The sequence below is a fragment of the Physeter macrocephalus genome, chromosome 14, assembly GCF_002837175.3.
Source record: "Physeter macrocephalus isolate SW-GA chromosome 14, ASM283717v5, whole genome shotgun sequence".
NCBI lineage: Eukaryota > Metazoa > Chordata > Mammalia > Artiodactyla > Physeteridae > Physeter > Physeter macrocephalus.
In genome coordinates this window covers 75971167-75995643 of record NC_041227.1, presented here as the reverse complement: position 1 = coordinate 75995643, position 24477 = coordinate 75971167, and the positions used below count along the sequence as shown (strand labels likewise).

Here is a 24477-nt window from a genome sequence, read left to right as displayed (position 1 = left end):
TAGACATTTCTCCAAAGAAGACATACAGATGGCCTAGAAGCACATGAAAAGCTGTTCAACATCACTAATTATTAGAGAAATTCAAATCAAAACTACAATGAGATATCATCTCACACCAGTCAGAATGGCCATCATTAAAAAATCTACAAACAATAAATGCTAGAGAGGGTGTGGAGAAAAGGGAACCCTCTTGCACTGTTGGTGGGAATGTAAGTTGATACAGCCACTATGGAGAACAGTATGGAGGTTCCTTAAAAAACTAAAAATAGAACTACCATACGACCCAGCAATCCCACTACTGGGCATATACCCTGAGAAAACCATAATTCAAAAACAGTCATGTACCACAATGATCATTGCAGCAGCAGGACTTTTAAAGGGCTGACCTTTGTGCAGAAGTCTGGTTTGTGCAGGATAAAAGTGGAGCTGCTCTGGGGAGAGCAGGCGAGGAGGCCTCCCCACCTCCACCCTCCCTGGGGCCTTTGAGGACAGCACCCAGACAGCCAGGAGAGGCAATGGGGGGAGCCCTCCCCTGGCAGTGGTGGCCTAGAGTCCATCCTTGGAATGCAGTGCCCCACCCAAAGCCTGGGGCCCTTCTAGCTTCTTCCAGTGATGATCTTGATGATCGTCATCTTCTGGCCAATGAACAGCGGGAGTGGGCCCTGAGAACCGGGCCCCGGCCCTGCCGTGATTCTGGGAAGGGATGTTCCCCAACAGAAGGTTTTCAGCCCGGGCCCCAGCGGGAGAGAGCCCACTCCAGTGGGGTCACTGCCTATAGTGTGATCAAAAGACTCTTGACTAATTGGGGCACCCTTATGGGAAACCAGTGGAGGACGGTGAGGTACCCTCCCTACCCCTAGGGAGGTGACCGCAAAGCCACCACACCCCAGATGTGGCTGCAGGGAAGGCATGGCCCTTAGGAGCTGGCACAGCTACTGCCCAGCCAGAGCCAGCAGCAGAGTGGAGACCTGGGGAGGCAGCGGGGGGCAGAGGGGAAGGCCAGCCTCCTGGGACACGGAACAGGGTGGTGAAGGATTGCAGATAGATCTGGAGCCAATGTAGGACGTCCAGCACCTGTCTCTTGGTTTGAGCTTCTCACGGGGGAGTTTTTAATGGTCAGCATTCCAGAAAGTTCCATCTCAGTAGTGTGCTTGGGGAAGGCCCTTGAAGTAACTGTCAGGTGACTGCTACCTCCCAAGAGTAGGTGAGCTCATGCATTGTTCTCTGCCTTTAAAAATACACTAAGAGGGACTTCCCTGGTGGCGCAGTGGTTAAGACTCCGCCCTCCCAATGCAGGGGGCCCGGGTTCGATCCCTGGTGAACTAGATCCCACATGCATGCCACAACTAAGGGAGCCCACGTGCCACAACTAAGGAGCCCACCTGCTGCAACTAAGACCCAGTGCAACCAAATAAATAAATATTTTTTAAAAGATACACTAAGAATCGCATTGGACTTGGAGTCATCTAGCCCCTAAAGATACCAGAGGGAAGTCTAGTGATGTCTTTCTATAGAAGGCAAGCTGACCTGAATCCCCTTGGGCGAAAAATTCCCTGGAGTCATGGGTTGGTGTTGGTTCAGCCATGAAAACAAAGGGCTCCCTTATCCATGAGCTCATTTTGATCCTTGCAACAACCCAGGCAGGTGCATAGTGCAGATGAGTAATGACCCACTTTTAGTAGATGAGAAAACAGAGGCTCAGAGTGGTGAAGCAATTTGCCAGAAGACACACAGCAAGTCAGTGTCTGAGAAATGGCTTTGTTTTTCTTCCTAGCACTTAAATCACTCTCCAAACAATGCATTATAGATCTACTGGATGCTTTTGGGGGGTCTTGCCTCATAGAACATAAGCGTGGTGAGGGCAGGGTCTTGGTCTCTTTACCGGGAGGCACTAGAGTGTGGTGGTCAAGAACTGTTGGACTCAGAAACCAGATTCTCTGGGTTTGCCCCTTATGAGCTCTCTGTGCCTCAGTTTTCTCGTCTTGAAAATGGGGATAACAGTGGTACCTACCAAATAGGCTTGTTATGAGAATTAAATGAGCTCATACAAATGCCTGACATCTATTAGACGGTCAAAAAATATTCGCTGAATGAATGAAACCCCGAGCCGTGTATGGGAACAATGACACCAAGTGCAGTACTCTGTTCGGGGGGCTGTCGAAGTGGAAGTTGTTCTTGTCATCTACATCCAGATGTGTCAATCTCTCCCCCCATCCCCCTTCTTTCCTTTCCCCAGTCCCTTGAGCTCTGTGCCAGGTTCTTTGCTACCCCAGCAAAGACATACAGTTAACTAGACTCTTTCTCTGCCTCCGAGGAGTTTGCTCTGTTGACTCCGTGCCTCTGGTGGGGAAACACTGTGCTGAGCGCTATAGCGGGAGAAGGACTGGGGAGGGCAGACAAGAGTGGGAGATGAAAGCGGAAGAGTAGCGCCATGTTCGAGCCTTCTGCTGTTTTACAGCCTGAGGACCACACCCCCAACCCTGGCAGTGCCCCTGGACGGCCCCCCAGTGCCAGGACCAGGGCCCAGAACCTCGGATGGAACAGAGTTCTCACTCAAGGTAAGTCAAAGTAAATCGGATCCCCGTTCAGATCCGCAGTCAGGAAGCCAAAGCTGTAGATTCCCTGCCGTGTGCTAGGCCCTGGACAGGAGCCAGCTGCTCCTGGGACAGCGCCCCGCCTTCTTATGAAGCAAAGCACCAGCTCTGGAAGGTCCACAGGGTGGGCTTTCCCAGCCTACGAGTGCCACGGCTGTTGGACATTCAGCGGTCACCCCCTCCACACATTTACTGTACACTCCTAAGGGCCTCCTGCTTATGAAGCTGGTCTGTCCATCCATGATGGTGGGGGTTTGTGGGTGGGTGTGGTCTTCTCTCCTTGTTTAAAAAGAAGTGTGCCCTTGTCCAATTGGATGCAAAGTGTCGGCTTCTAGAACATTCTTAGAATGCAGAGACCTCCCAAGTGGAAAGAGTTCTGTCACTTTGAGTCTCAGTTTTGACCTTGAGTAAGTCTTTTAACCTCCATGAGCCTCCCAGTTCTTCACTATTAAATGGGAAAAATAATAATAACAACAGGATTTCCCTGGTGGTGCAGTGGTTAAGAATCCGCCTGCCAATGCAGGGGACACGGGTTCGAGCCCTGGCCTGGAAAGATCCCACATGCCACGGAGCAACTAAGCCCGTGCGTCACAACTACTGAGCTTGCGCTCTAGAGCCCGCGAGCCACAACTGCTGAAGCCCACGTGCCTAGAGCCCGTGCTCTGCAACAAGAGAAGCCACCACAATGAGAAGCCCGTGCACCGCAACGAAGAGTAGCCCCTGCTCGCAGCAACTAGAGAAAGCCAGCATGCAGCTACGAAGACCCAACGCAGCCAAAAAATAAATAAAAATTTTAAAAATTAATAAAAATAATATTAAAATAATTATAATTATAAAAAATAATATAATAATAATAACAACAACAACTACTAACTTCACAGAACTGATGAAATGATCAAATGAATTGTGGACTCAACAATGCTTTTTTAAAATTTGTAACTAATCATCATTGATGAATTATATTGAGCATATTTCACATACTTATCTTCCACCTACGTATCTTCTTTGGTGAGGTGTCTGTTCAGATCTTTTGCTCATTTTTTTTTTATCATCAGGTAGTTTGTTTTCTTATTATTGAATTTCGAGAGCTCTTTATATACTCTAGACACAAGGCCATTGTTGGATATGTGCTATGAAATTATTTTCTCCTGTGGCTCATCTTTAAATTGTGTTTAAGTGGTGATGCGCTGCCTACATGTTAAGGATCTCCCCACGTGACTCAGAATGGAGACCCCAAGAAATTCCCCCTCCATCCACCTCTGCTTATCTCTGGGCAGCTTCCCTGGAGCATGTTGGGCTCCTCTGAGCAAGGTCAGGTGTTGGAGCCGTGAGCTCTGAGAACTTGGCTCAGGGCTGGGGCTGGAGGGGGTGAGGTGGGGACAGAGTTGGAATATATTTATCACGCCTGATAATCCTCAGCCGGTTTCTGCAGGTGTCGGCAGAGTCGTTGGCAGCCCGATCCCCACCCCGTCATGGGAGCATCTCATTGCCGCCTCTCTGATCGTCCCAGCTCCACATTCCACACAGTTTGGATGTGTAGGCTGGACACATGCCTCTAGGGTATCCAGGTTCTGGAACCCTCTGATCTGAGGAAGGGCAGCTGAGTCAAGCCTGAGGCTTCTGGCCCCAACTTCCCACCTTTTGGGCCTGGAGCAGCCCCTCACCAGGCACTGCCCACCCAGGCTCCCGTCTCAGCTCCTCAGGGGAACCTCTTTAGAAGCCCAAATGCCGTTATTCTGTCCTCTCCTCCTCCTTTCTTCTCTTCTCTCTCCTTCCCTCCTTCAGGCATCTCTGAGTTAGCTTTGCATAGAAGGGAGCAGAGGGGAGATTCTGCAGGAGACTGCTCTTGGGATGGTCAAACAAACTGTGAGGATGAAAATTTGGAAACAACCTAAATGTCCATCCATAGGGGATTAGTTCATAATCTAACTAATTATGAACTATAAATAAAGTGAAATAAAGGCACAATGGATAATTTTTAAACTGATGATGTAAACTCATATTCATTGGCATGGAACAAGGCTCCCAGCAGACTGTTGGGTTTTTGTTTCGTTTTGTTTTTTAAGAAGGGTTATAGAACAGCTTGAGCCCTTTTTTGCAAAATGGCACCTGTGTAAACAGAGGCACCGAGAGCTTATCTGAAAGAATCCTCAGCCAGGTGGCCAGATCCATTAGCTCTGGGCGGCAGAATTTCAGGTGATTTTTGTTAAACCTTCTTTAAACTTATCAGTGTTGCCTAAAGTTTTTCTCAATGAGAAGGACTGTTTTTAGGATCTGAAATTATTTTTTAGCATCAAAAAGGTAACAAACACCCGTCAGAGATATCTCAAGATCTTCCCTTCGGTTTTTTGCCCCAGGGTGGTGGTTGGAGGGTACTTCCTGGCAGCTCCTGGAGCTGCATTCCCAGCTGCTGTTTGATTCCTTGGAGGAAGGGGTGGGGGGGATCAGTGCCCTCCCAGGAGGGTTGCCGGATGAAACCTTGGCAGGTGCAGGAAATTTCACAGTGTGCTCCTTGAAGGCCAAACATGGACACGGAGCCTGGGCCCAGAAATAGCCCCTCGCCCCTGAGACCCTTGGAATTCTGCAGGGTCATCTCAGGGAGGGGAGAGCCCGAGCAGGCCACTGCTGGAAACTTCCTTGCAGACTCTGAAATGGAAGATGAGGCCTAAGACAGGCTCCTCTAACACAAGCTGAACCTGGGCAAGGAGTTCTCCAAAGTCAGCCCAGCTTGACAAGTCTCTGATTCCAAGCCAACTGGAGATTTCCTAATTAGTCATGAATTCTGTGGAATCCCAGAAATATGGTGGTCAAGCCTGCTGCAGATAGATTTCTCCAGCTCTGTTTCTTTCTTTTTCATACTGCATTTAGACCTATATCTCAATTTGATTTTATTTGGCACTATTGTGCCATTTTCATTTCATTGTCTCAAGATATCTAAAAATTGTTTTCACTTTTTATCCCCCCCCCCCGGCATCTTTCCTCTTTGTCAAGAAGTATTTATTCTTATTTTTCCGAAGGAGAGAATCTCTGCTTTCTCTGGATCCCCCAAGGTCAAATAACTGGTGAATTCAAACCTCAACTCAGCTGAATAATCTCTAAATTGTTTTCACTTTTTATCCCCCCCCCCCCGGCATCTTTCCTCTTTGTCAAGAAGTATTTATTCTTATTTTTCCGAAGGAGAGAATCTCTGCTTTCTCTGGATCCCCCAAGGTCAAATAACTGGTGAATTCAAACCTCAGCTCAGCTGAATAATCTCTCATCCATCCATCCATCAATCCACTCATTCATCTATCCAACATCCATCCATCCACCCAGTCATGCATCCATCCATCATCCATCCATCCATTTGTCCATTTATCATTATCATCCACCCATCCATCCATTCACTCATCCATCCACTCATCCATCCATCCGTTCAACACGTATTTATGTCACAACTCCCTTTGGGGCCCCAGACTGGGGTGGCGTGAACCTTGGCCTTATTCTCCTGTACTCTGTGAGGACAGCATGTCCCCCACAGAGCCATCACAGGGAGTGGGAGTGCGGTGCTGGACACACAGTGCTGTCTTTGAATACCTCCCTCCCTCCTTTATCTGGGATGATGATACTATCCATCTCACCCAGCCAGTTGTCACATGGTGAGGTGATGATGGTGGACCAAAGACCCTATGTGATCGTGAGAGCCTCAGTGCTCGAGCGATGACAGCTGTGATTCTTAGTTTCTCGGCAGCAGAGACCCTGTCAGGTTCACTCCTGCACCTCGCAGAGGCCAGCACAGAGTAGGCGCCCAGGGGCTGTTCCCAAAGGAGCCCTGTCCACAGCCCAGCTCCTGAGGTCACGTGGTGTTGGGGGAAAGCCACACGCAACCCTGGACCCTGGGTGCGACTTGTGCCTCTGCTATTCAGCGGCCCCAATGAGGAGAAAATTCACCCGCAGAAAACCAAATGCTTAGGACAATCGGGTGGATGGGAAACTTGGGAGGGATGGTGCCGGACAGCCCAGAAAATACAAATGCCTTGAGGAAATAACTGCCGTGTGGAAGGATTCAGGCGTGATTTTACTGGCGAGCCTCAGACTTGATAAATAATCAATGTGGATTCCTTTTTCTGCCTTCCTTAATATCCCCTTTCCTCCTCTTCTCCTGGTTCTGGGCCAAATAGCGTTTCCCAAGAATCTGAAATGAACTCCTTAAGCGTCAGCATCCTGGGAGGTTAGAGCCCCCCCAGGATCTGGGGACATTCTGACACATGTGTGCACACACACAGACACACAGGGGCACACACAGACACACGGACACAGAGACACACAGACACACACAAATACACACAGACACAACCCAGACATACACAGATGCACACATACACACAGACACAGAGACACACAGGCATACCCACACAGACACAGACATATACACACATACACACAAGCTCGCATGTGCAGAGGCCAAGGACGGTGACAGCTGCATTTGTCAGGAGCCATGGATTCCCACGGAGCCGTGGATTCTCAAAGACTGACCTCAAGGACAAAACCTTCCCTGGATCCCCTGAGGAATTGTGACATCAACTCTCCAATTCTGGGGTTCTTTTTTTAACCCCTCTTACATTATTAATATAAATGAACGGGCATTTATAAATAACCAGTGATGCCCGGAGTTGGGGAGATGATGGAGCAGGTGGCCGGGGACATGGGTCACAAGGAGGGGCCCTGACTGCAGAGGATTTAAAGACAGCGAAAACCGAGTAGAAATCAGTCTGCGTTTACTAGAGCCCTGCGCTGGCCGGTATAAACCGTGTCAATGATAAATACTCCTCCCCCTCCCCCACCACTTGGGAGTCCACTGTACATAACAGTATTAATGATGCTACATGAGCATGAAAAACATGTTCTTGTTTTAAAGAAAGAAATCAGAAGGAAAGGAATTCTGACCCCTGCTACAACATGATGGACCTTGAGCACGTGCTGCTGAGTGAAGTAAGAGTCCCAGAAGGACAACTACTGTGTGACTCCGCTTCTATGAGGTCCCCAGAGTCATGACATTCACACAGACAGAAAGTAGAAGGGTGGGTGCCAGGGCTACAACATGATGGACCTTGAGGACGTGCTGCTGAGTGAAGTAAGACAGTCCCAGAAGGACAACTACTGTGTGACTCCGCTTCTATGAGGTCCCCAGAGTCATGACATTCACACAGACAGAAAGTAGAAGGGTGGGTGCCAGGGGCTGGGGAGTCAGTGTTTAATGGGGACAGAGTTTCAGTTTGGAAAGATGAAAAGAGTTCCAGAGACGGACGATGGTGACGGCTGCGCAACAGTGTGAACGTACTTAATGCCACTCTGTATACGCAAAAATGGTTAAAATAGTCAATTCTATGTTACGGTATTTTGCTACCATAAAAAAAGAAAGAGAGAGAGAGAGAAAGAGAGAGAGAAGGGAGAGGGGAAAGGAGGGAGGGAGGAAGGAAGGGAAACAGCTGCGACCCTAGCACAGGCAGTAGGACACTGAGGCAAAGGTGGGGGCCACACAGACCTGGTCTTCCCATCATGTAACCTCAGGTAATTCACATCGAGGTCGGCAGCCTCCGTTTCCCACTCTGTGAAACGCGATTGGTAATTCCTACCGCATCAAAGGAGTCAAGGCAGGTTAAACAAACCAGGTAAACAAACCCATCCAGGTAATTCAATCTCGAGAATTTAACGTAAGAGTTTGTGGGCAAGGTGTAGGAACCCGCCGTCAGACCGGTGGGCCGGTGGTTCCCAGGGGTCAGCCCCGAGCAGAGGTCGGGAGGGTCGAGGAAAGGGGCTCAGTGGAGGGTGGGGCTGATGGAGGAAGGAGATGGAAGCGGGGAGCTGAGGTCATGCTGCCAGCCTGGGTGGACGGTGTGGCCCTTGCCAGCGATCGGGGCTTGGGAGTCGGAGAGGATGAAGTGACCTCCACTTGAGGACTCGGATTCCATCTGAAGTGATCTTCCTGCTGCTTTTCTGAGCCCTCTGGGTGGCGACTGTGGGCTCTGTGTGGTGAGCTGATTCGATTTACTCAAAGGACGCCAGCTCAATGCTTGGCTCGGGAAGGGTATTGAGCGCGCCCACCGTACACCCTGGGTACTTCCTGGGTGATGGAGGGGGGACGCCCGGAACACAGTGGGGGCAGGGGGAGAGCCTGGCTCTGGGGCCAGCACGCGCCCACTTACGCGTTCCACAAATATAATGAGCAATGACTCTTCCTGGCCGTGGGGATAAAGCATCGAGTCAAACAGACAATGTCCCTACCCTCGTAGAGCTTATGTTCTATTTCAGGGGTGGGGATGGGAAATAAACAAGCAAGTGAATGCATTGCGTTTCAGACGTTAGCAAGTGCTGCCTGGGAGAACATCAGAATGAAGTGAGTCAGGTGGGGATGCAAGGATGGGGTGAGGTTCGGTTTTAGACAGGGTGACCAGGAATGGTCTCTCAAAACTGACACCTGGAGGAAGTGAGGGAGGCACAGGGAACAGCAGGTGCAAAGGCCCTGAGGCCGGCGTGGTCCTGATGTGTTTGCAGGACCAAGAGGAGGCCAGGGTGGCTGGAGCCAGAGTGGAGGGAGTAAGGTCAGAGGACAAGGACGGGAGGCAAGGCAGAGCATGAAGGGCCTCACAGGCGTTTGTAGGGGTGTTGGGAGCACTGGCGCGTTTGAGCAGCAAAGTGGTGTAACTTGACTTAAATGTTTAAAGGATCTGTGCGTGCGTGTGTGCGTGTGTGTGTGTGTGTGTGTGTGTGTGTGTGTGTTTAAAAGCCCAAAGGGGCACAGGCCAAAGCAGTGACGGCTGTGATGAGGTGAGAGGGTCGCCGTCGGGCCTGGGTCCCTAGTGGAGGTGGAGAGAGGTGGGTTGTCTCAAATGCCTTGGGCAGAACAGGGAGGCCTGGGGCAATCTCTGTGCTGGCCTTGGATCCTGTGGGAATCACGCCTCCTGTAAGTCGTCCTGAATCCCCGTTTTCTGACACCATTCCTTACCAGCCACCTCAGCTTGAAACCACAGCTTTAACTTATATCTCTGTGTCATTATCACCCACCGCTGCCTCGAGCGGGTCACCGGGTCCCACCCCAGTTCTGAGCCGACTGGCCTTCGCTGTATCCCCACCACGATGTTCTCCAGGCACCTGGATGTGCGGGTCCAACCCTGAACCCCACGCTTCACCAACTCAGAACCCCGACTTCTCCGCCCCCATCTCCTGCCGTAACCAGGGTGTCCTGGGGTCAGACACCTCCTCTTTCTAGCCCCACCTGGGAAAGAATCCTCCTCTTAACCCTTCCCTCCAGGTTAGCCTAAATATTCTAAAATGACCCACTAAGAATGTTGCTTTTGGTAGGTGTGATCATGGTATTTTGGTTTAGTTTTTAAGTCTATCTGTTAGAGATTCATTCTGAAACTTTATGGATGAAATCATATGCCTGTGATTTCCTTTATAACACACCAACCAAAATCAATAAATACATAATAAAAAAGATGGGGGGAGAAGAAAGAAAGGTGGAGTTGGTAACTGTTGAACCTCGGTGTCCTCAAGGATTCGTTTGTACTCTTCTCTCCACTTTTACAAATTTGGAACTTTCCATAATAAAAGAAAAAAGTAAAAATAAGGCAAATAGGAACACAACCCTGCTGGGACCTTCGGGGGGCTGCCTGCTGCTCTCCGGACAAAGTCCAAACACCTTCAAAGAGTGAGTAACAGGTGGGTGCAGCCCCCTGACACTCTTTGGAATTACTGGCTCAAAGAGCAAACGGACGTAATTGGTTTTATCATTGATTTAAAATCCCCTACAGGGACTTCCCTAGTGGCTCAGTGGTTAAGAATCCGCCTGCCAATGCAGGGGACACGGGTTCGAGCCCCGGTCTGGGAAGATCCCATGTGCTGCAGAGCAACTGAGCCCGTGTGCCACAGCTACTGAGCCTGTGCTCTAGAGGCCACGAGCCACAACTACCGAGCCCACGAGCCACAACTGCTAAGCCCGCAATCCTCAACTACTGAAGCCTGTGCGCCTAGAGCCCATGCTCCACAACAAGAGAAGCCACTGCAATGAGAAGCCTGTGCCCCGCAACAAAGAGTAGCCCCCGCTCGCTACAACTAGGGAAAGCCCGTGCACAGCAACAAAGACCCAAGAGCCAAAAATAAATAAATGAAATAAATTTATTTTTAAAAAATTAAAAAAAATAAAATCCCCTACAGACAGTGCAACTCCCTGCTGCCTGGACCAGAGTGGATGGTTCCCTCTACCCCTCCCCTGTACACCAGGCCATCTTTGACCTGGCACCTGACCCCATCGTCCCTCTAACAATCCTGAACAGCCTCTGTTCCCAAGTGAACCATGGCTGGTTCACTTGCCTCGGTGCCTTTTCCTATGCTGTTCCCTCTGCCTGGAGCACTTTTCTCACAATTTTTCACCTGCTGACTCCTTTTCCTACAGATGTGGCTCTAGCATCACCTCTTCCAGGGAGCCCTCCCTGACCTCCCCTGCCCTGTGTTGTCGCAATTACTCCCCTGTTCCCACTCTAGGCCCATCTCTGCTCCTGATGGGAGGGCGGGAACCAGGTCATCTTGTTCACTGTTGCATGCCAGGGCCTGAAACACAGTGGGGACAATAAATATTTGTTGAAGAAATACATTAAATTTTGTTCCTATTTCCATTTCAATACGAGGCAGACCCATTCTCGCCACCACCCAATCTTTCGCCTGCCTTGGGAAGAAACATTTGTTAACTGTTCGACAGCAGCTTTAAGCCTAATCCTTCCATTTTAGGAAGAGGCCACTCAATCTAGCTGAATCCCGGAAGCCTTAAACACCCAGAACACAAACCCTTCCCTGGAGGTAGATGCCGCCGCCCCTCGCCTCTTGATCATCCATCTGAGGGCCTCCAAGGCTGCAGCTGCAGAGCCTGAAGGTCCGCGGTGCCCCTGAGGCTCCCATCTGTACCTTGTCGGTGCACGAGAGTCACCTGGAGACCTAGGCCTCCGTCCGCACCACGCAGACCAGCTCAATCAGTCTCTGGGGTGGGGCCCTGGCGGCAGGGTGGGCGGAGCTCCCCACGTGATTCCAAGAAGCGTTGACATTGGTCAGAAACCAGCCCCGTGGGGATGGGCCAAATGCCTGCAAAGGCATGCCACCTGCTGAGGGCATTTAAGGCCAACCAGGGGGCTGGAGACTGCGGCTTCCTGCCAGGTGAGTGATGGGTGGGTGGAGGGTGCCGGGGACCTTAGAAGCTGCTTGGGGGCCCCAGAGAGGTTGCTGCGGTCATGCCCTCCCCGAAGCTGGTGGCCTGCCTGGAGCAGTGGCTCCCAGGAGGCCCAGGCTGGGCCTTTCCCTGTTGAACTTCAGTCTTGGTCGACAGAAGCTGTCCTAAGGGGCGCTTGGCTTGTTTTCAGGATGGGTGAGGAGTGGGTGGTAGTTGGTGGGGACCCTTCACCCTCCAGAGCCCAGGCGGCGTGGGGGGGATGGCAGGGGGCCTGGGGCTGCGTCACCCACACGGCAGCCGGCAGCCTGTAGATCCGTGTGCCCTGCGTCTTTGCTGGTGTCCTACTCCCTGAAATATCCCTCGGGACGTTCTCACCCGGGGAACAAAGCCTTTCCAAGCCTCGGAGGTGGATCACGGGAAGAAGGCCTGGTTGCTTGCTTCCTTCTTGCTTTGACACGTGCCTCTCATCTTGGCCAGCATGGGCCAGGGAGGGAGGCATGGCTGTGTGTCTCCCTGCCTCCAAGGTGGTGTCAGGACACGTCTATTTGGTAAAGCTGTGCAGGGAGCCGAAGAATGCCGGTGGAGGGGGTGGGGGCCCTGGAACTGGAGACCACCCCCCTTCCCGGGGGCCCACTCCAGCCCCAGCGGTGTCTGCTTGCTGACCTTGGAGCTGAGGTCGGCTCAGTCCTTCTGAATAAGCCTCACTCACTTCAACCCAATGTGTGGTTTCAGCTTAAAACAAATCCCGCTTTGTTTGAACAAGGGGCTGTTAGTGATGTAGATCTGAACACGCGTGGAAAGATGTCCCCGCTACAGGCGGAGTGGAGAAGCGTGCTGCCAAACCCTGTCTGTGATCGGCTCCCCTCCGGCAATCAGCACCTCGGGGCACGTGCAGAGCGGCTGGGGCGTGTAGAGGGTGGTGTGCGTTTTCAGAGGTTAACTTGCAGGAGGAGTGGGGTTATAGGGAGTTAATGCTCAGTACGCTTCTGAAGTATTTCATTTTCTTAAGCCGCAAGCATGTGTTAAAATCAGAAAAATCCTGCTTTATAGAAGCCAACTCTGGGGTGATGAGACATATCTTAATTTAAAACCGTTTTGGGTTCATGAAAGATGCTCACAGTCAAAGTTTGGCTAGACCTAGGGAAGGACAGAAAAAACCAAATGGCCTGTAATGCTCCCACCAGAGAAAGTGACCCAGTGCCATTAATAAGGCGTGGCCAGGGAGGGTCCCTCGGGTGGGCTTCTGCCACCTGACACCCAGGGCAGGGGGTCTCGTAGTGTAGGGAGCAGCAGAGCTGGCCTGAGGCTGCGGGGGTGGTGTCAGCCCCTACGTTGATGTTTGTTTGCCTATGTAACTAGTCTGGCTTTCTCTGGATCTCAAATTTAGAGAATCAGTGAAGAAAGGTGCTCACTTTGCTTTGGGTGCATAACTCAAAGCCTCCAAATTAGCGTTCTCATTATACTACTGGTAAAGGATGACGGGGTAGCCAGCTCTCCTGGTGCTAGAAATAGCCATGTGAGGGAAGGAATCACATTTGAGCTGTGAGGAGAGAAGCCTGGGAAAGCCAGAACGATCTGCTTTGCAGCTGGCTTTGCAGGATGTCCCCAGATGAAGTGGTGTGGCCAGATCTGTGACTGTCAAACTGCTTTCAGGGACAAGGGAGGACTCTGATCTGAAGTCAAGCTTTCTCTGCTTATGCCACCTGATAAAGGGCTTCCACGTGATTTTCGGTTTTTGGTTTTTGGCTGCACCGCGCAGCTTGTGGGATCCGAGTTCCCCGACCAGTGATTGAACCCCGGGCCCATGGCAGTGAAAGCGCCGAGTCCTAACCACTGGACCTCCAGGGAATTCCCATTGATAAAATTAAAATTGATAAATTGATAAAATAAAAATTCCCTTTTTTTTTTTTTTTTTGTGCGGTACGCGGGCCTCTCACTGTTGCGGCCTCTCCCGTTGCGGAGCACGGGCTCCGGACGCGCAGGCTCAGCGGCCATGGCTCACGGGCCCAGCCGCTCCGCGGCACGTGGGATCTTCCCGGCCCGGGGCACGAACCCGCGTCCCCTGCATCGGCAGGCGGTCTCTCAACCGCTGCGCCACCAGGGAAGCCCTCCCATTGATATTTGATTTGAAGGAAAGTGGCGGCCATCTGAACCCCTGGATCCACTTCCCAGGTTCCTTATAGCCATACCATCTGAGATGTGGCAGAGGCATGCGTGGTTCCCATGGCAACAGTCCTCGGACTAGGCCCTGCCCTGGGTCTCAAGGAGCAAAAGCATTTCATCCCCGTGTACCAAACCGGCCTCTGTGCACATTCAGACGGTCTCATGAGCTGAGTTGGTCGGGCCCCTAACAGTGAGTGAGACGCAGCAATGAGGTGGCAACAGAGTGTTTCCAAAGTGGTCTCTGTTGTTTCCATTGCCTAAAACGGTGCGCTTTCCTGTTTTCCAACATCTCACCCAAGTGTTAAGTGCCACCCACGGTGGAGACTTGGTGTTTCCTAATCTGACCTTGTTACAGATTATCGGCTGCAAAGTTTAGTGATCCAAAGCATGACGCAGGAGTCAGACGTAGGCTGATTCCTGGCTCTGAGGCTTAACAGCTGTGGGAACTTTGGCAAATGGCATCTGCAAAGGTTTCCTCACTTGCAAAATGGGGCTTTCTCTCCCTTACTGTTAATGTTGCTTCATGTTTTTTGAGTTTTTTATTAATTTATTAAAAAAATTTATCGGAGTGTAATTGATTTACAATGTTGTGTTAGTTTCAGGTGTACAGCAAAGTGATTCAGTTATACATATACATATATTCATTCTTTTTCAGATTCTTTTCTCATATCGGTTATCACAGAATATTGAGTTGAGTTCCCTGTGCTATACAGTAGGTCCCTGTTGGTTATCTATCTTATGTATAGTAATGTGTGTATGTTAATCCCAAGCTCCTGATTTATCCCTCCCCTCCACGTTTCTCCTTTGGTAACCATAAGTTTGTCTTTGATATCTGTAAGTCTGTTTCTGTTTTGTAAATAAGTTCATTTGTATCATTTTTAAAAATTGGATTCCACATGTGAGTGATATCGTATGATATTTGTCTCTCTCTGTCTGACTTCACTTAGTGTGAAGTGAATTTCTAGGTCCATCCACGTTGCTGCAAATGGTATTATTTCTTGTTTTTTAAAATGACTGAGTAATATTCCGTTGTATATATATATACACCACATCTTCTTTATCCGTTCCTCTGTTGATGGACATTTAGGTTGCTTCCATGTCTTGGCTATCGTAAATAGGGTTGCAATGAACTTTGGGGTGCATGTAGCTTTTTGAATTACAGTTTTGTCCAGATATATGCCCGGTAGTGGGATTGCTGATTCATATGGTAGTTCTATTTTCAGTTCTTTAAGGAACCTCCATACTGTTCTCCATAGTGGCTGTATCAATTTACATTCCCACCAACAGCATAGGAGGGTTCCCTTTTCTCCACACCCTCTCTAGCATTTATTGTTTGTAGACTTTTGATCATGGCCATTCTGACTGGTATGGGGTGATACCTCATAATGTTGCTTCATTTAATCCTAAGTGTCCAATATTCCTAGTATGTAATAAACACATTTTGGCCATTGCTGTCTGAAATAGGCCCATAATACTATCCTGCTCCTAATTTATATTGCCATATGTCTTACCTCTCGGAGATGTAGCATATAGCTCCTTATTTAAACCCAGATCTCGGGTTGCAGCTGATCATCCTGTTGACCTTGGCTATTACAGCAACTGGAAAACTCTTTTGCGATGGTGCTTTCAAGGGTGTCATGATGAATAGCAATGATTTACCTGTGGGTCACTGGGTCATAAAAAGCAACTCTTTCTTTCCTGATGGGGCGGGATTGGAGATGACTTTAAAGGAGATGAAGGGATGGGACATGGTTACTCTCTGGCCTGAGCCTCCAGGACTGAGATTGTCCTGCAGCATCATTCTCTCCTCTTCCTGATGTGCTGGCTTCTGGTGTATTGTTGGAGGTCAATCTACCTCCAGCTTGAACTTTTAACCAAATTAATCTAAAGCCTGAGATTGTCTCAGGCCAACTTATACGTGGTGCTTCTCCTGGTAAATACACAGCAATGGAAGGGCTATGGATGTCACCGAGGCTCCTTGACTCTGGGGGTTGGGGTGGTGGAGGTGACCAGTGTGACTTCGTTAACGGAATGTCTAGAGCTTCGCAAATGTTCCTCTGACCCACTGTGTCACTCTCCACCTCTCCAGATGAGATGTGCTGGGGGGAGGGAGCAACTGGTCAATTCTGGGAAGTGATTTGCATTTCCCACTCTCAGATTTGCACACATTGTCAGCAATTCTTGCCCAAGCTCCTAAAGAGACTAATGCCTTAGAACAAGCAAAGTCACTGCAGTGAAGCCTCAGCTCTGAGGCTCAGCTGACTTGCTCTCCTATCTGTCTGGGGCTGGTGGTGCTTCTTTTTATGGATTTGTCCCTGGCATGGTAGCTGCTGTTAACTGGTAGTGCCTCTGAGGCTGTGCTTCTGTTCTTCTGTCTCAAATTCCCTCCTTTCACCGGTCCCTTGCTGGCTCTTTGTTTTCTTGGACCCTAATACGCAGGTCACCAAGACTCAATTCTTGTTCTGTTCTCAGATAGAGTTCCTCTTCTCTCTCCTTGGCTCTCTCCTCACTTACAGAATTCTCCAAGTTGTCTACACCGTCCCATCCAAATTGATATGTCTAAATTAGTCTTTCCTACCAAAATTATTCCCAGATGTTCTACTCTCAAGAAGAGAGTCTGTTGGTCATCTTTATCCAGTTTTCTCTTTGGTGTAATGTAGTCTGGCCCATCCTGTATACTTAGAAACAGACGAATATTCATTGCATGCTTGTAAGAAAGGTTATTCCCTGCTGCCCTGTAGGAAGTCCAAACTTGCCCTGATCTGAATAACCTCCTCTAATGGAGAGCTAACTCCCTTTGTGAGCTTATCGCTCACCACCCTCTTCTAACAAATATTTGAGTACCTACTTACTACATGCCATGCATTGTGAAGGGGCTGAGGAATCGTAACTAAGACACGCATGGTCCCGTTGTCCTTGGGAGTATGGAGGGGAAGGTGCACAAACAAGAAAATATTGAGCTGTGGTAAAAGCTATGGAGAAAATGAAACAGACAGATTGGGAAGATACTTAGCTTCTTAGATAGGAAAGAATTGTTGGGTAAAAGTGGGCTGAGGCCAGCTCACGTAGGGTGGACATCATGGTGAACTTGAGTTTTCTTCTAAGATCAACCAGCCAGTAGAGGGCGGGAAAAAAGTGGGGGACATTACATGGTCAGTTTCTTTTTAAAAGATCACATGGCTTTGTGTAGACAACAGATTGGGATAAGGCAATGGTAGAAGCAGGGAGTAGAGTTTGGAGGCAGTTGCCATAGTGTGGGTGAAAGATGATGGTGGGCTAGACCAGGGTGGAGGAAGTCCTCTAAACAATTAGGAGTGGGGGCTTCCCTGGTGGCGCAGTGGTTGAGGGTCCGCCTGCCGATGCGGGAGACACGGGTTCGCGCCCCGGTCCGGGAGGAACCCACATGCCGCGGAGCGGCTGGGCCTGTGAGCCGTGGCCGCCGAGCCTGCGCGTCCGGAGCCTGTGCTCCGCAACCGGAGAGGCCACAGCGGTGAGAGGCCCGCGTACCGCAAAAAAAAAAAAAAAAAAAAAATAGGAGTGGAACATGCTTGAGACAGTCCTGTACTAATGTGCTGGTGGATCGGATGTAGGAGAAGAGGACCATCTTCCTATCATAGCCCGGTTGGGCTCCTCAGCATCCTGTACATATGCTCTGTACAGAGCTCCTTGGACCCAGCCACATGGAAGGGTTCTGTGCTTTCCTTCCAGCCTACCCCAGCCATCAAAAGCCCAGTTCAAGCCAGACTGCCCCTAAAAAGAGACCCCTTACTCCTGTAGCCCAGGGCTGGTCCCCTCTGAGTTCCCATAATGCTCATTGCCTATTGAACTGGCATGTGATGCCTGTGGATGCCGCCCTCTGTTCCACTGTGGGTCCTTTAAGGGCTCACAGCCCGGTTGGCTTTAACTTAGTAACCACATACTGAGCACTGAAAATCTCTTTGGAACTGTCCTACCTACAGGTGCTTTACTTCTTCTAGTCAATATGCCGACTTTAGAAGCTCCGGGAGAGAGGCTGAGAAAATTTAAGTATCGTGGCAAAGATGCATCTGTGAGTATGAAGCAATACCTTCCTCACTCAAGGATGGGTGCAGTAAAAAGCACATGGTTGAAATGCATTAAAAATAGTGGATGGGCGTCCCTGGTGGCGCAGTGGTTGGGGGCCCGCCTGCCGATGCAGGGGGCGCGGGTTCGTGCCCCGGTCCGGGAGGGTCCCGCGTGCCGTGGAGCGGCTGGGCCCGTGGGCCGTGGCCGCTGGGCCTGCGCGTCCGGAGCCTGTGCTCCGCGGCGGGAGAGGCCGCGACAGTGAGAGGCCCGCGTACTGCCAAAAAAAAAAAAAAAAAAATAGTGGAGAGTGGGCTAGATGGGGTAAACAAGCAAGTATAGCAGAATGTTCATTGTGGGTAAGTGCATGGATGTTCACTGAATAATCCTTTTAACTTTTCTGTGTATCTGAAAATTTCATAGTAAGATATTGAAGGTGGGGAGAATCAAACCTCATGGACTTAGTCGGACAACTGTAGACTCAAATCAAGGTCTCCATGTGATCTTGAAACTATTGAACTTCAGAGCCTCAGTTTCTTCATCTGTAAAATGGGGCTGATACCTACCTCTCAGGACCTGGGTAGCAGCATCAAGTGCCTGGTATATAGGTGCTTACCTGCAGCTCTGCATGTCAAGGGGGCTTACCAAGGAGCTAAGATGTTGGGAATACAGGTACCAACCAGCATGCCTTGAAGAGAAATAGGACTCAGAAGTGAAAAGTCCAGACTGCTCTCTCTACCGGGATGAGCGTGAGGGCTGGGCCAGGGAGGCTGAGCTGTGTGTGAATCTCTCATTCAGCTTCTCTGGTCTCCAGGTTTTCTGTCCAGCTCTGTGTCCTGTATCTATGTACCTTGACTGACAGATCAAGTTGGCTACGCCTTGGGAATCTGAAAGGCAGCTGAGGATAAGGAGAGCACAGGGGCATAGCCGCCCAGTTGAACACCATCCAAAGCCAAATCCCTCTTACTTACACCCTTTCCAGCAAGCTTGGCTGTCTGGCTTCCAAGACCACCGCGGATTAAAGGAAACCAGTTAGAACAAGGAAATCAAACCCTCTATGGGGACAGCAGCAGGAAGGGCCAGGAGATGAGAAGGTAGAAGCCAAAGGTACCAAATTCTCCATGGGGAAGGGCCGAGCGGCGGGAACAACACGACAACTGGCTCCATAGGCCCCCAGTGTGTCCCCGCCTTTCCACATAACACCACAATGACCCTAGTTTCTTCTCTTTTTTTTTTTTTTTTTTTTGTCTGCGCCGCACGGCTTTCGGGATCCTAGTTCCCCGACCAGGGATTGAACCCCGGTCCCCAGCAGTGAAAGCGCCAAGTCCTAACCACTGGACCGCCAGGGAATTCCCATTGACCCTAATTTCAAGCAAGGCTCCAATAGCTTCTTTAAGGAACCAGAAGCGTCTAATACACACTGACTTCCTTATAATTAATATGTTAAAGTTTTCAACCCCAAACTCATCTATCCATAAAGATTAGATCATTTCCCCAGGATTCTCAATACTGTAAGGTCTGCGTTTTGCCTGATAAAAGAAGAAAAGGGGGGTTTGTTTGTTTGTTTTTAGGATTTCCATCTTCCTCAGTCTGGTGTCCAAGTAAAACTCTTGGGATTGGATCAAGGTTTGAATGACCCCTAGGCTGATTCCCAACAGTGGAAAAGGTCAAGGACATCCGGAGCCGGGCTGCTCCCTCAGTCCCCCGCCCCAGCTGGGTGCCCACAGCTAGAAGGCACAGCCCTGCTTCTCTGGAAGTAATCGGCACCAGTGAAGATGTGCTCAGATTCAGGGCCGTGCGTTGCTTTGCTCAGAGGTCTCTACACCTGCGAATCCTGGCTGGCCAATGGGCATGCATGGTCTTCCTTCACTTTGGGAGGAAGATTGACGATCTCTCCAGAGGTGGTGGAGGGGGAGAAGGAAGCGGAGGAGGCTAACTGAGCTGGCTATTGACTAGCTGTGTGATCTGAACTCTTCCAGCCTGTGGCATCTGTAAAAGTGAAATTGGATGCTTTGAAGTGTGCTCTAAAGGCTAAACAGGGTGACAACCTGACTTCCCAGCTCTGAGGGCTCCCATTCTTTTCCTCATTAGATGAGGCGGCAGCAGAGGATAGCAGTCAGCCTGGAGCTCCGGAAAGCCAAGAAGGATGAGCAGTCCTTGAAGAGGAGAAACATCACGGATGTCTCCCCTGACCCTTCTGAGCAACAGACCAAAGGGGTACGTCGGGAACATGGCATTTAGAGCAGTTGGGTATAAAATACATCCTTAGTAAGTTTCTCTGCGTTGAAAATGTTTGAGTCAGAACTTGCAAGCTCTAATGGAGGCCCTTTAAGGAAAGGGGTAGAGAGATGGTGATTAGAACTAAACGGGTGTTTTCAGAAAGCTAAGTGTCATTAGCTTTGTGGCCGTGAGTCTGGGATCTATGTTCTAACGGGGGGTGGAGAAGATGCTGTGACTCATTGAAAATTCACTTGCTGCCATTCAGCCAGAAACAGGAAATGAGGGGTCATGGAGGTTCTCCCTCACTGGAGGCATATAGTCACTCGACGTGTCACGTCTTACCTAGGACTTGAATGCTGTCATCTAGCTTCCATTCTCCATCTGCCCCAACCTCACTCAAGGAAAATCCTGGGGTACTTCCAGGCCAATATTGTTGTGGTGAATCTTCTGCAGAATGCCCTGACCTAGGAGGGTTAGAACTCTGATGGTGTTGTGTCTTCATGGCTTTTATGATCTGTTATGTTAACTATCCATGTGCATCCTTGCATCCTGCTAGGATTAAGCCTCTTAGAGGGCAGAGATTGGTTCAATATGGGCAAGTGGATCCCATGATGTTCTACTGTCCACCAAATGGGATGGCTGTAATCATTCTTTGAATTGCCGTAGGACTCCGAACCCTACTCTACCCAGCTTCATTCGTCTAGAGGGGTCCCTAGGCTTCCTGCCACACAAGGAAGATGAAACTATGAAACCAAACTATGAAAGAGTTTTCTTTTTTAATCCTATATTAGCATGTTCCTTTTAAAATTCGAATTCACTTACCACAGAATTCACCCTTTTCAAGAATATAATCCGTGGTTTCTAGTATGTTCACAAGGTGGTGAGACCGTCACCGCTTACTAATTTCAGAACATACTCATCACCTCAGTAGAAACCCCACACCCACGAAGCAGTCACTCCTCACTCCTCCTTCCCCCAGCCTCTGGTGACCATGAATCTACTTTGTCTCTGTGGATTTACCTTTTCTGGATATTTCATATAAATGGAATCATATAATACGTAGCTTTTTGTGCCTGGCTTCTTTCCGTCAGCAAAATGTTTGCAAGGTTCACGGATGTTGTAGCATGTGTCAGTACTTTCCTTTTTGTGGGTGAATAACCTTTCATTGTATACCACATTTTGTTTATTCATTCATTAGTTGATGGACATTTGGATTGTTTCCATTTTGGGGGTGTTATAAGTAATGCCACTATGAACTTTTTTTTTTCCTCAAAAAAATTTATTTTTATTTTTTAGTTTTTTTAATTTTCGCCTGCATCGGGTCTTAGTTGTGGCATGCAGGACCTTCCTTGAGGCATGCAGGATCTTTCGTTGTGGCACGCGGGCTCTTTGTTGCGGTGCACAGGCTTCTCTCTAGTTGTGGCGGTGGGTTTTCTCTCTCTAGTTGTGGCGTGTGGGTTTTCTCTCTCTAGTTGTGGCGTGCAGGCTCCAGGGCGCGTGGGCTCTGTAGTTTGTGGCACGCAGGCTCTCTTGTTGAGGTGCGCCAGCTCAGTAGTTGTGGCGCGTGGGCTTAGTTGCCCCGTGGCATGTTGGATCTTAGCTCCCTGACCAGGGATCGAAGCCTCGTCCCCTGCATTGGAAGGTGGATTCTTTACCACTGGACCACCAGGTACCCGCTATGAACGTTTTATGCGCAGGTTTTTGTCTGGACATATTTTCAGTTCTATCAGGTATGCGTAGCAGTAGAATTGCTGGGTCGTATGATAATTCTAAGTTTAATTCTTTGAGGCGGTGCTTGTGGTGAGCTGAATAATGTCCCCCCACCCCCAATATCTCCCTATCCTAATCCCCAGAACCTGTGAATGTTACCTTATATGACAAAAGGGATTTTGTAGATGTGGTTAGATTAAGGGTCTTTCTTTTTTTTTTTTTTTTTTTTTTTTGGCTGCGTTGGGTCTTTGTTGCTGTGCGCAGGCTTTCTCTAGTTGTGGCGAGCAGGGGCTACTCTTTGTTGTGGTGAGTGGGCTTCTCATTGTGGTGGCTTCTCTTGTTGCGGAGCATGGGCTCTAGGTGCGCGGGCTTCAGTAGTTGTGGCACACGGGCTAGTAGTTGTGGCTCATGGGCTTAGTTGCTCTGTGGCATGTGGGATCTTCCCAGACTAGGGCTCGAACCCGTGTCCCCTGCATTGGCAGGCGGATTCTTAACCACTGCGCCACCAGGGAAGTCCCCAGATTAAGGATCTGGAGATGTGGAAATTATCCTGGATTATCTGGATAGGCCCAATGTAATCCCATCTGTCCTTATAATAATAAGAAGGATGAAGGACAAGGCAGAGCAAAAGCAGAGATGAGCGTGTAGTGCCTTGAAGATGGGACGGGTCAAAGGCCAAGCAACACAAGAAGCCCCACTAGAGGCTGAAAAAGGCAAGAAAATAGACTCTCCTCTCAGAGCCTCCAGGAGGAAACAGCTCTGCCAACATCTTGACTTTAGTCCAGTGAAACTGATCATGAACTTCTGATCCCTAGAACCGTAGGCTGTAACTTTGTTTTAAGCCACTTAATTTCTAGTAATTTTTTACAGTACAAATAGGAAACAGATATGCTGCCAAACTTGTTTCCAAAGCAGCTGCATCACTGTACATTCTTACCTCCTTACCGACACTTGTTATTGTCCGTTTTTGGATTAGAGCCATTTTATGGGTGTGAAAGGTTGTATTGTTGTAATTTTGATGTTTTCCTAATGACTAATGCTGATGAGCAGTTTTTCATGTGCTTACTGGTTATTTGTATATCTCCTTTCGAGAAATGTCTCTTCAAACCCTTTGACAATTTTTAAAATCAAGTAATTTGTCTTTTTATTGAGTTGAAAGAGCTCTTTATATATTCTGAACGTTAGACCCTTACCAGTTATGTGATGTGCAAATCTTTTCTCCCATATTCTGTGGGCTGTCATTTTACTTTCTTGATAGACTCTTTGAAACACAGATTGTTTTAAATTTTGAAACAGTCCAATTTATCTGTATTTTGTCTTTGGTTTGCTTGTGCTTTAGGTATCATATCTAAAAATCCATTGCCTAATCCAAAGTCACCAAGATTTATGCCTATGTTTCCTTCTAAGAGTTTTATAGTTTTAGCTCTTATGTTTAGGTCTTTCAACCATTTTGAGTTAATCTTTGTAAGTGGTATGAGTAGGGGTCCAACTTCATTGTTTTACATATAGATGTCCTGTTGTCCCAGCACCATAAAGGCTATTCTTTCTCCGTTGAATGGTCTTAACCCTCTTGTCAAACATCAGTTGACCATAAATGTGAGAGTTCATTTGTGGTCTATGAATTTTCTACCATTGATCTATATGTTTATCCTTATGCCAGCACAACAGACTTAATTACTGTAGCTTTGTAGTAGGTTTTGAAATTGGAAAGTGTGGGTCCTCCAATTTTGTTCTTTTTTTCCCCCAAGATTATTTTGGCTCTTTGGGATCCCTTGCATTTCTGTATGAATTTTAGAATTGGCTTGTCAATTTTTTCACTAAAGGAAGCTCAGATTTTGATGGAGATTGCATTGATCAGTTTGTGGAGTATTGCTATCTTAACAATGTGAAGTCTTCCAGTTTATGAACATAGGATATTTTTCAATGTACTTAAGTCTTCTCTAATTTTTAAAAATAGTTTTCAGCATATAAGTGTTGTGCTTCTTTTGTTCAAGTTACCCCTAAGTATTATTCTTTTTGATGCTACTGTAAATAAACTTATTTTCTTAATTTCAATTTGTATTGTTCATTGCTAGTGTACAGAAATACAACTGATCTTTGTATGTTATCCTGAAACCTAGTTGAATCTTGTCTATTAGCTCTAAATTTTGGTGTGTGGATTCCTTAAGATTTTCTATATTCAAGATCATGTCATTTGCACACAGAGAGAGTTTTACTACTTTCTTTCCAATCTAGATGCCTTTAATTTCTTTTTCTTGCTTAAGTAACCTGTCTTGAACTTCAATACTGTGTTGAATAAAAGTGGCAATAGTGGATATCATATGCTGTTCCTGATCTTAGGGGGGAAGTTTTCATTCATTTACCATTGAGTATGACGCTAGCTGTGAGTTTTTTGTAGATGCTTTTGTTAGATTGAGGAAGTTCCCTTTTATTCCTAGTTTGTGTTGAATGCTTTACTTTTTTTCTTTTTTTTTTTTTTTTTTGCGGTACGCGGGCCTCTCACTGTTGTGGCCTCTCCCGTTGCGGAGCACAGGCTCTGGACGCACAGGC

The 24477-nt window shown here is 48.5% G+C and overlaps 1 protein-coding gene across 42 annotated transcripts in view; it reads left to right on the top strand.

The window, feature by feature from the left end:
- The window catches only part of KPNA7 (karyopherin subunit alpha 7), a 128131-nt gene that overhangs the window by 73567 nt on the left and 30087 nt on the right, over window positions 1–24477 (top strand). For 29 of the 42 annotated variants that reach the window (XM_055090178.1, XM_055090177.1, XM_055090183.1 and 26 more), the window contains 2 exons: window positions 17916–18004; window positions 20089–20214. In XM_055090178.1, coding sequence (XP_054946153.1) covers window positions 17916–18004; window positions 20089–20214 — 215 coding nt within the window. Of the gene's footprint in view, window positions 1–2458; window positions 2559–3117; window positions 3440–7491; window positions 7566–7777; window positions 8246–17915; window positions 18005–18420; window positions 18606–18979; window positions 19105–20088; window positions 20215–24477 lie in introns of those variants that run through there. The other 13 variants (XM_028500144.2, XM_028500146.2, XM_055090196.1 and 10 more) reach the window with 6 other exon arrangements.